Below are 12,286 nucleotides of genomic sequence, written 5' to 3'. Positions count from 1 at the left end.
GACATTAAGCTGTCCGTATCATCCTCGTTAGGTTGAAACTGTAAATAAGTGTCAAAAATAATGAATTATTAACACGATCCAGTAAGGTTTTATACAGAACTGAATGAGCTTTCCAAGATCACTCTCGAATCATCAGCTCAATGCTCTAAAACAGAATCACATCAAGAAAAACAAAGTTAAAATTTCAATTTTTAAAGCTCATGAAATTACACACCAGCTCCATTAATGGGCACCAGCTCCATTAACGACATAAACTGAAAGAAAAAAAAAAAAATCACAGAAAAACTTTTAAAAAAAGAGGGAAATAAAATCCCAAACAGGTCTTTACATTTATTCCTGATTCAACAGATCCTTCTCTACAGAAACTTAATAAAGCATTTGACAGTTAAGATGTACACAAAAATGAAAGGAACAAGAGGTACGGACCAGTATTCTAAAAGTCTTCATAAGTGGCTATTAACATAGGTCCGTTAACAGAGCAGTTTCATGGTTTAGAAAGTTTCATTTGGAAATGAGGCCAGGGACTTCCCTCGTGGCGCAGTGGTTAAGAATCCGCCTGCTAATGAAGGCAACAAGGGTTTGAGCCCTGGTCTGGGAAGATCCCACATGCCACAGAGCAACTAAGCCCGTGCGCCACCACTACTGAGCCTGCGCTCTAGAGCCCGTGAGCCACAACTACTGATCCTGCATGCTGCAACTACTGAAGTCCACGCAGCTAGAGCCCGTGCTCTGCAACAAGACAAGCCACCAGAATGAGAAGTCCACGCACTGCAAGGAAGAGTAGCCCCAGCTCTCCGCAACTAGAGGAAGCCCGCACGCAGCAACGAAGACCCAACACAGCCAAAAATAAATAAATAAATTTATTAAAAAAAAAAAAAAAAAAAGAAGTGAGGCCAAGCTGGAGGGAGGTCATTTAACTTGTTACCATTATGGAAGATTCAGAGATGATACACAAAACATTACAAGTAAAAATGAGCCTGCATTTTCAGAATTTAAGTTCAGCTAAAATTTCCTGAGCAACTACAATGAACTGGGCATTGCAAAAGATGTTTTAAAATATTCATTATATAATCCTCACAATAAACTTATGAGCTAGATCTTATCTCCCCCATTTTAGACAGGAAAGACCTACAGCTGTAAGGGCTGGGGTCGCACACTTGTAGGTGGACTCCACAGTGCCTCACTTCTCCTGCAGACTCCACAGCGTGATGTTAGTATTTACAGTTCAAATACTTACAGAAGTGAAGAGAGGTACCAAATGATGAAAGATGGTCTTAATAAAAAACGGCAGGTTTTTAAAGCCTTTAATATAAATTGCGGGATGAGGATGAACCGCTGTGGGGCAGTGGTAAGGTGGCAGGAGATGAGAGGAAAATTATTTTAAATCAAAGAAGAGCACTTTAAATAAAACATAATAGGATTTCTTTTAATCAGAGAAGCAGCATGGCATAGCAGAAGGAGAGATGGCTTTACACTCAGATCTGTATTCCATTCACAGTGGCGGCTCCTTTTAGCTGAACTTCACTTGAAGAGCACAACTTTTTCTAACCGACAAAATGTATGTGTACAACATTTGCCTGGGCCCCTTCGCAGGATTGTTTTGCGGAGCAAATAAAACGATATAAATGAAATAAACATAACTGCTAAAAAGAAAGACACATTATTAATACTGTTGTTTTATTACTGTCTAATTAGGGAATAAGTTTTCTATTTTTTTTCCATTTTTGATATATGCTTTTATTAACAAATGCATTATGGTCTGTTAACATGGATTTAAAAAATGGATGGCCAGATGTTGGAACCACCATAAAAAATTATTCTAAGTTGGATGAAATATCTCATTACAAATAACACACTAGCCCTTTCAATTACAAAACAAACAAACCCCAAAACCACATACCTGTGAATAGGCAGCAGTTGAGGCGAGGCCCCTGACCTCCACCTCACTCCCACCTCTACATGCTGCAGCAGGGTCCATAACCTTTTTTGCCATGGAGCCCCAATGGCAATCAGAGAAGTAGACCCTTTTCTCAGAATAATTTTTAAATGCATAATTTAAATACATAAGATTTCAAAGGAAGCAAATTGTTCTCGAACGCAGTTATTAAAATGCACCTGTTTATGGACTGGTAACAAACATGTCTGGCAACCATGGAGATGGACTGCTCAGATCTCCCTTTAGGAAAGAACTTTCCACTCGGTTACAAAGGAGCACACTTAGCTGACAGGCTCCAAGCCGTGAGCACCCTCAGGACCCTCCTCAGTTTTGGAGCCCCAGCCAAGGACTGAGCATGGCAGAAGTAGCCAGGCCTGGCCATCAGGGCCCAACCTGGGACTCCTCTGGCAGACATTCTGGGCTCCAGCACTCCCTCCCAGCTGCGTTGGCTGAGAATTTCTCAGATTTGCATCATAGTCCCAGGTTCTTCCTGCCTAGTCCTGCTCTCAACCGCCTTTTACCTTTCACATGCATTACCCAACCCTTGCCCCTTAAAAAAACCCTCCTGCACTTCAAAATCTCAGCATCTGCTTCCTGGAGGACCCAACAGACAAAATATGCTTCTTTATTAATGTCTTAAGTAACAAGGTCTAGCTGCAGGTCTAATAACTACTCTAATTTTGAAGTAGTGATGAGTTTCAATGATATTTCAATGTACCTGAAGCAATTCTCATGTGATATGAAAGTATGTATGAACCTTACAGGTAGAAACGACATAGGTACTGCTGTGTTTGTTGCCTATATTTATCATTGAACGAAAAACTAAATTTCAGTTAGAGGTTAATGAAAGTGATGATGCTAATTTTTTTTTCCTTATCCAAGTTCATAGGCCACAAGTTAAGAACTCCTGGAGTAGTGTGTGTCTGACTTTGAAATATCCATTCTTTTAAGGCACAGACACCTACTTAGACAAGTCAGAGCTGTGATAAGCAAAGGTCTCTAAACTGGCATTCTCCTCAGATGCGATGACAGCCAAGAAAGCTTGTGGTAAACATAGAACATGTTCAAGGTATCAGAGCATATGCCCAAATGACCTAACCTTGAGGGACCAAAATAACAACAACAACAACACCCAGCTTACCTAAACACATGAATATATAATCACCTCCAAACCTAACTTATGAAATTCAAAGTTATAAAATTACAATAAAGTTATTTCCACAGAAAGTTTTTTATTCTGTTACAGAAGAATTTACTACACTGTTTATTTTTTACTTTTTTTTGATTTCCTCTTTGATTTCTTCAGTGATCTCTTGGTTATTCAGTAACATATTGTTTAGCCTCCATGTGTTTGCGTTCTTTACGTTTTTTTCCCTGTAATTCATTTCTAATCTCATAGCGTTGTGGTCAGAAAAGATGCTTGATATGATTTCAATTTTCTTAAATTTACTGAGGCTTGATTTGTGACCCAAGATGTGATCTATCCTGGAGAATGTTCCGTGAGCACTTGAGAAGAAAGTGTAATCTGCTGTTTTTGGATGGAATGTCCTAGAAATATCAATTAAATCTATCTGGTCTATTGTGTCATTTAAAGCTTCTGTGTCCTTATTGATTTTCATTTTGGATGATCTGTCCATTGGTGTAAGTGAGGTGTTAAAGTCCCCCACTATTATTGTGTTACTGTCAATTTCCTCTTTTTATAGCTGTTAGCAGTTGCCTTATGTATTGAGGTGCTCCTATGTTGGGTGCATATATATTTATAATTGTTATATCTTCTTCTTGGATTGATCCCTTGATCATTATGTAGTGTCCTTCCTTGTCTCTTGTAACATTCTTTATTTTAGAGTCTATTTTATCTGATATAAGTATAGCTACTCCAGCTTTCTTTTGATTTCCATTTGCATGGACTATCTTTTTCCATCCCCTCACTTTCAGTCTATATGTGTCCCTAGATCTGAAGTGGGTCTCTTGTAGACAGCATATATATGGGTCTTGTTTTTGTATCCATTCAGCAAGCCTGTGTCTTTTGGTTGGAGCATTTAATCCATTCACGTTTAAGGTAATTATCGATATGTATGTTCCTATGACCATTTTCTTAATTGTTTTGGGTTTGTTTTTGTAGGTCCTTTTCTTCTCTTGTGTTTCCCACTTAGAGAAGTTCCTTTAGCATTTGTTGTAGAGCTGGTTTGGTGGTGCTGAATTCTCTTAGCTTTTACTTGTCTGTAAAGCTTTTGATTTCTCCATCAAATCTAAATGAGATCCTTGTCGGGTAGAGTAATCTTGGTTGTAGGTTCTTCCCTTTCATCACTTTAAGTATATCGTGTCACTCCCTTCTGGCTTGTAGAGTTTCTGCTGAGATATCAGCTGTTAACCTTATGGGAGTTCCCTTGTATGTTATTTGTCATTTTTCCCTTGCTGCTTTCCATAATTTTTCTTTGTCTTTAATTTTTGCCAATTTGATTACTATGTGTCTCGGCGTGTTTCTCCTTGGGTTTATCCTGTATGGGACTCGCTGCACTCCCTGGACTTGGGTGGCTATTTCCTTTCCCATGTTAGGGAAGATTTCAACTATATTCTCTTCAAATATTTTCTGTGGTCCTTTCTCTCTCTCTTCTCCTTCTGGGACCCCTATAATGCGAATGTTGCTGCGTTTAGTGTTGTCCCAGAGGTCTCTTAGGCTGTCTTCAGTTCTTTTCATTCTTTTTTCTTTAGTCTGTTCCGCAGCAGTGAATTCCACCATTCTGTCTTCCAGGTCACTTATCCGTTCTTCTGCCTCAGTTATGCTGCTATTGATTCCTTCTAGTGTAGTTTTCATTTCAGTTATTGTACTGTTCATCTCTGTTTGTTTGTTCTTTAATTCTTCTAGGTCTTTGTTAAACATTTCTGGCATCTTCTCGATCTTTGCCTCCATTCTTATTCCGAGGTCCTGGATCATCTTCACTATCATTATTCTGAATTCTTTTTCTGGAAGGTTGCCTATCTCCACTTCATTTAGTTGTTTTTCTGGGGTTTTATCTTGTTCCTTCATCTGGTATATAGCCCTCTGCCTTTTCGTCTTGTCTATCTTTCTGTGAATGTGGATTTTGTTCCACAGGCTGCAGGATTATAGTTTTTCTTGCTTCTGCTGTCTGCCCTCTACACTGTTTATTTAATATCGAATTCCTATAGCATGGAATCCAGCAAGAAGCGCTTATCTCCTTATGACTCTCCTACCACTATCCCACTCCCTCCTTGTGCTCCAGGGATGGATCCAGGTACAGTGCTAACTCCATGTGATTCTCTCTCTTCCAAGCCTGGCAAGTGGTGTGTGTGGAGGAGGGCATGGGGGTCAGAGAGAGTAGAGGAGAGAGGAAGTGAATGGCCAGATTTACAAAATATTATTTTAAGATTAAAATGGCACATTCAGAAGGAGGAGCCTCATTTATATTTTCAGGAGAGTAATGGTGTGCACTAACTATGAGTGGGAGTCCTGAGTGATAGAACATACTGCAGACAAGGCAATCGAAAAATGCACTTTGAGCAATCAGAGGGCAAGAGATGCCAGGGTAAATGGGGAAGAAGACAGAAGATGCAGGAAATGGAGAGAAATCCTAAGAGACAAAATCCTAAGCGATGACAATGGAATGTAATGACTTTACAATTTTGTTAAGGTTTGACAGCTACAGGCGCACCACTGAAAACTGCTACCAGAATTAAAATACCAAGATGAGCTACTTGTAATACGGACGGGAGACAGCATCCCGCAATCTACCACTTGTCAAGTGACACTAGTTGAATCCAGTGCCCTAATACCATTCCTTTCTCCAGTGGAAGAAGAAAAAAAGAGACTAGAAAAAAGGAAAGAAAAAAAAAGCCATGTTTATGGGCATACCCCCCCCCAATACAGTACACACAAGTCCAAGCCTCCTCCTTTTCTGTTTATAGCATCAGTACAATATATAAGAAACATGTCTATTTACAGGGACCTTTAAACCTTCTATCACACCATGCCAAAGATATGCTGGGTAACCAAGTGTGTAACTGAAGCATTTTGTGGACTTGAATGTTGCCTGTGGCTCCAACCTAAATAACCCCTTTCTTTACGCTCTCTCTTTAGGTTTTATTTCTCTAAGGCTTTCAGAATAAATTTCTGTTTCTTTTGCAACCCAACAGAGAATATAATTGCTAAAAATGAGATACTCTCTAATGGTGAATCAAGCAAGACATTCCTGACCTATCTCATAATTTCCTCAAGTTCTTTTGAGATTCAGCCACAGACAAGAACCAAAATAAATCCCTAGAGAAATATTTAATTCGCCACTGACTTCCTCCCCAATCTTCCCAAATTAGTGTTTGTCAAATGTCTTTTCAGAAACCTTTAAGATGTTGAAGATATGTTACATTCATTTTGGCATCATCTTTATATTAACATGCTCCCAAGAACCATATTTCTGTTATAAATTATATTGTTCATCTTAATGTAGGCTTCTGAGGTAGTTCAGGATTTTTTATACACTTTGGTTCATACAGAGGAATAAATTGTGTTTCAGATACAAAGCAACAAACTCAACACAGCCAAGTCACTGGGATACTCCATGGTTTATCACTGCCTACCCCAATACTTTGTCCACTGAACTATGATGTCAGAAATCTAAGCTTGATTTGTTTTTAAGTACATAATCCATTAACTGTTTCCATATGCCATAACTGTTCAGTTGAGAAATTATTTATAAACCAGTTTATTGGCCCTATCTGGCAAATATGATGCACCTGTTATAAAATTTGATTACTTCAGAAAGCTAACAATTGTGGAATCACATTTTCATAATAAATCAGTCTACGAGAATTAGACTATTCATATACTTTCAGAAAGCCCTTTAATCCCTATTAAGTTAACAGTTTGTGAATAATGAAAGTAATTAATATTAATTTTAGTCGATAAATCCAACACCAATAACCTGTTAGTATACGTTAATCCATTTTCCAACAGCCTGTAAAAATTAACCAACAGATGCTTCCACTCTGGTAAAAAATATGCAGGTCATTAGCATTATTTTGATGATACCAAATGTTCAATATAGTATATGAACATTGTGATTAAATTTCTGAGAGATATACAAACAATGTTTTTTATAACCTTGTTAAGTCTTAACAGAAGCCAGAGACAGTAAAACATGGCAGTCTCTTCTACAATCAAGATTAGCACTGGTTGTCCCACTCCCTGTTCTTAGACTTCACCTGCGAACTTGACTGCGCTTCACCGAGGCCACAGAGTAACATGAGTACAGGGCCCCTCACCACAGCGTCCTCAGTGCCAAACACAAGGCCTCACATACAACGTGTTCCCTGTAAATACTTATCGACTTGAACAACAGTAGCCAAATAGGATAAAGAGAAAAAGCAGAAGAAATTAAAGAGGCAGATGAGAAAAAGAAAAGAAAAAGATGATCAGGAAAAATGCCTACATGTTATTTTCAAAAGAATCTAAACTATGGAAAGCTAAGATGCATCTCAGAAGTTTAGGATGAAGAGAAGCAAGGAAAACAAAGTGAGATACTTAATAGGGAAATAAAGTATAAAAAAGAAAATGGGGGCTTCCCTGGTGGCGCAGTGGTTGAGAGTCTGCCTGCCAATGCAGGGGACACGGGTTCGAGCCCTGGTCTGGGAAGATCCCACATGCCGCGGAGCAACTAAGCCCGTGTGCCACAACTACTGAGCCTGCGCGTCTGGAGCCTGTGCTCCGCAACAAGAGAGGCCGCGATAGTGAGAGGCCCGCGCACCGCGATGAAGAGTGGTCCCCGCTCGCCGCAACTGGAGAAAGCTCTCGCACAGAAACGAAGACCCAACACAGCCAAAAATAGATAAATAAATAAATAAATAAGTGAAATTCTTTAAAAAAAAAAAAAAAGAAAAAAGAAAATGATAGGCTTCCCTGGTGGCGCAGTGGGTAAGAATCCGCCAACCAATACAGGAGACACGAGTTCGAGCCCTGGTCCAGGAAGATCCCACATGCCATGGAGCAACTAAGTCCATGTGCCACAACTACTGAGCCCACAAGCCACAACTACTGAAGCCCGTGCGCCTAGAGCCCGTGCTCCGCAGCAAGAGAAGCCACTGCAATGAGAAGCCCACGCACCACAACAAAAGAGTAGCCCGTGCTTGCCGCAACTAGAGAAAGCCCAGCAACAAAGACCCAATGCAGCCAAAATAAATAAATAAATAAACAAATAAAATGAATTTAAAAAAAAAAGAAAATGATACTACTGAATCAGAAAAAAAAATGTTGATTTCATAGGAAATGGCTTAGACGGGGGTTTCCGTACTCCTTAAGATATGACACAAGACACGCCCCATTGAAGCAATGCTATAAAAGTCACAGGGAGGGGATTAATTTAGAAAGCAAAGTAAGTAAAATCTAACTGGAAAAAAAAGAAGGACTATAATAAAGGGCAACATGAGTTAAGAGGAAATGTCCAACTCGCTTACCAAGAACACCTTGCTCCATCTATGAGTCAGTGGGGCAGAGTGCTATTGTGGGGAGTTAGAACTGTTTTGCAATCGTAGACCAAGAGAAAAACCTCAGCAGAGATGTGGTAAAGATTAAACAAGGTCACATGAAGAAGACCCAGCTCAGGGCTGGTATACCACAGGTACTCAGTAGGGATTATTAGTTCCTCTTCCTTTTCCAACTCCCAGGGTATGAGACCTCTGAAACCCAACAATCTTAACCTAAATGTCTCATAAACTTAAAGCAGTGTAAAATAAATAGCCATACTTAGTGACAAAAAATAAAGAACATGAGAGAAAATCCCAAGGTCCTTTTTAGATTATTGGATTCAGTTCCTTTTTTTTTTTTTTTTTCCTTTCTGCCAATTTCAAATGCTTAGGAAGCACAAAGATTGGCATCTACCATTTAAAATGCCTGGAATGGGGCTTCCCTGGTGGCGCAGTGGTTAAGAATCCGCCTGCCAATGCAGGGGACACGGGTTCGAGCCCTGGTCCCGGAAGATCCCACATGCCGCGGAGCAGCTGGGCCCGTGAGCCACAATTACTGAGCCTGCGTGTCTGGAGTCTGTGCTCCGCAACAAGAGAGGCCGCAATAGTGAGAGGCCCGCGCACCGCGATGAAGAGTGGCCCCCACTTGCCACAACTGGAGAAAGCCCTCGCACAGAAACGAAGACCCAACACAGCCATAAATAAATAAATAAATAAAATTTTAAAAAAAAATAAATAAATAAAATAAAATAAAATGCCTGGAATGGAACATTCAACTATGTCAGAGAAAGAGCCCTCGTTCTTAGTCCAAACAGGTACTTCAATAAAAAATATATATATTTTTTCTCTAAAAATCCACAATTCTTCAGTAATCTGAATTCTTTGTCCTTCCCTGCCAAGTTGTGATGCAAGCCAATGATGACAATCAACTAGCAGCCCGTGCCTTTATCTCCCCCTGCCTGCTAGAGAGTGGAGAGCAACTATATTTCTACCTGGAACTCAACAATGAATAATAGGTTTAATTTTGAATTCTGCAGAAATGACAAAATTGATTCAAAGTAACCTTTGGTGTCACGTGAAACAGGCAAATATTAGCAGCCAGGCCACGAATAAAGAGACAAGGAGCAACCTATCCACCAGCCCTCTGTCTTGTCAAAGTTTTCTAGGCACCTTTCTCTTGCCTTCCTTTCTGACCTTTCCTATAAAATATCTACTGAAGTCCTGTCTTTCTGAAAGCAGCAATTAATAGCCTTTTCTAATGAAATACTAATAATTCCAAAAAGAACACTTAAGGCTCCTCAAATAATGCTTTCTAGGAATTATTCTTTAAAATCCAAACCAAAAAATAGTCACCTTCTCATCTCGCCACCTGTTGGCATTGTGAAATGTTGGCACTGCCCCGTGTTACAACCCTGGGCTTCCCCATCTTTCTGTTGATCATGGAAATATCATCTACTGTCCCAGAAAAGAGGAAGCAGCATTTGAGCTGAGAGATAAGAAGTCATAGCCTCTGCCAGCCTCTAAGTCAAACCAAAGAGAGATTCAGGGCAGCGTGGATGCATGCACCAAGCCAGAGAGGCACTGATATATGGAATATTCAGAAAAGGATCATTATTTCCTCACCTTAACCTTTACAACTAGTATTAGATTGAGCAAATATGTTGATTTTTTTCAACCTTAAATCGTAAGACTAAAGTTAGATAACAAGAATTTTTTAAAGGTCCAATTATTTCATTTAGGGCCAACACTACAGCTAAATTAAAGACATGCTAACAAGTTTCCCTTTTGAGCCTCATTAATTAAGAAAGTAATCAGAGTAAAGAGGGAAAAAAAAGAGAGAAGCTGGATCGCAGAATTACTTAAATAGCTTTTAGGTACCACCCTTTCTACCTACTAGAAAAGCAGAGGGAAAACTAATCAATTCCAGATTATGAAATCTGAAATTCTGAAGTGTTTTACATGTAAATACACATTTTAACTGCCATATAGTTTCTTTGATTGCCTGAAGAGTGCACTAATCTTATTCAAAGAAAATTTTGATTCTCCATAATCAAAAGATAAAATTAAGATCTGCTTACTTCACAAGTTTTCCTATGATAAGCTTGCTAAGAAAATGCCCCTGGTTTTCAAAGATCAAAATATATCATTTTTACTATTTTGGTCAAGACCAATGGTGTTCCAAAATATCTGATAAAGGCTTTGGATTTAACACAAATTCTAGAAATCTAATTTACAATTACCTTTTAGAATTCCTAACTTACAATTATTTTTTTTAAAGTTTTTAATTTATATTTTAGAAAGCATTTCAAAGGAAAGCAAATGATTTTTTTGCTATCTGCCAACATCCTTTGGTTGCTGTGATGATCAAGTTAAATCACGTATATAAAGCATCTAGCATGGTGCCTAGTACACAGTGGGTACTTTAAGAAGTCAATTCTTCTGTCTACACCAAGCCTTCCCATCTCCACCCAGATGGAGAAAAGCCCGCGCACAGCAACGAAGACCCAACGCAGGCAAAAATTAAAAAAATAATAATAATAATTTTAAAAAATAATTAAAACAAACAAAAAAAGATAATGACTGACCTAAGTGCCTTGTACTACAAACCTAAAATGTGTTACTTAAAAATGAACTGAGCAGTGTATGTGCATATCAGCCCTGAAACATAAGTGGTAGGCCCATGACACTGGATGAGACAAAATCAAATTTCAGACAAGAGTAATTCCTAAATATAATTGTTAAAAAGAGAAAAATCACATTGTACAGGTAAAAGCTATCTGTGATGGCTTTTGAAAATGAATTCCATTGCATTTAATGAAAAGATGTTATAATCTACTCATAGACTCTATTTCAAACTAATTTTCAAGATGCTCTATAAATTGATATTTCTATCCCATGTGAGTCATACTAATTAATTATGTGATAGTCACTGTAACATTAAAGGGTGGGAAAATTCTGACTAGAGGAAGACTTACATTTTGTTTTCATTTTTCTATTTCTCATTGACTACAGGGAATTTTCACACCAAAATTTTCTCTGAAAATACCCTCCTTTATGAAAGTCTAATTTAGAATATCTTCAAAGAAGGTATTATAAAGAAATTTTTTTAAGTTTTGTATTAAATTATTTGTATTTTAAAAATTGTTCAATTGATACTCTATATAAAAAATTAACTTCAGATTATTCATTGGATTATTCATTTATCCATTAGTAACATAAAAATACCATTTATATGACACAAATAATACTTTCTAAAGGTAAGCATATAAAAAGTTACAATATTAAAATACTAAGAGTAACAAATAACCAAGATATTAAACTTACCTTTTGGTTGGCAACAAAACGTATTCTCAAGTTTACAAAGCAAATCCATATTTTCATACTTATTTTCATTTGCTTTTACCCAGAAACAGTCTTCAGTCATTTCCTGAGGTCTGATCTGCAGCCAGAGAGAAGACAGACTCACAAACAGTTGAGTGTTTCATCTGTCTCCCACACCCAATCACCATGTATACACCCAGTGCCCCAGAGCTGCCAGCAGATATTTATGAAGTAATCTCTGTAAGATTTTTTCCCAAAGTATGTTCAATGAAATACAAGTTCTACAGGAAGTTAAGGTGTTATCAGGGGAAAAAAAGGTTCCACTCTCAAATACTTGGGGACTTGAAGTTGAATGAAGTTTGTTTCTTCTCAATTATACTTCTCCTAGTCTTTAGCAATGCTCAATTTATGTGACCATGAAACCATCATTCTGCAGGATTCAGAATTCCTATGTCTCGACTAACTATCCACTTCTGACAAGTAGTAATACTTTTCCCAATGCTACCAACATAAAAAAGTTCCTAAGAATACTAATTTTTTTGTACTTTTGAAAAA

General features: G+C 38.2%; 1 protein-coding gene across 1 annotated transcript in view; it reads right to left on the bottom strand.

The window, feature by feature from the left end:
• The window catches only part of DIAPH3 (diaphanous related formin 3), a 577,679-nt gene that overhangs the window by 334,145 nt on the left and 231,248 nt on the right, over nt 1-12,286 (bottom strand). Inside the window, exon 17 of the mRNA XM_057532925.1 lies at nt 11,735-11,849. Within this exon, the coding sequence (XP_057388908.1) occupies nt 11,735-11,849 (115 nt within the window). The remainder of the gene's footprint in view (nt 1-11,734; nt 11,850-12,286) is intronic.

Source organism: Balaenoptera acutorostrata, chromosome 18, assembly GCF_949987535.1.
Source record: "Balaenoptera acutorostrata chromosome 18, mBalAcu1.1, whole genome shotgun sequence".
Taxonomy (NCBI): Eukaryota; Metazoa; Chordata; class Mammalia; order Artiodactyla; family Balaenopteridae; genus Balaenoptera; species Balaenoptera acutorostrata.
The sequence above is the reverse complement of the archived record's forward strand: the minus strand, read 5'-3'. Positions and strand labels throughout refer to the sequence as shown.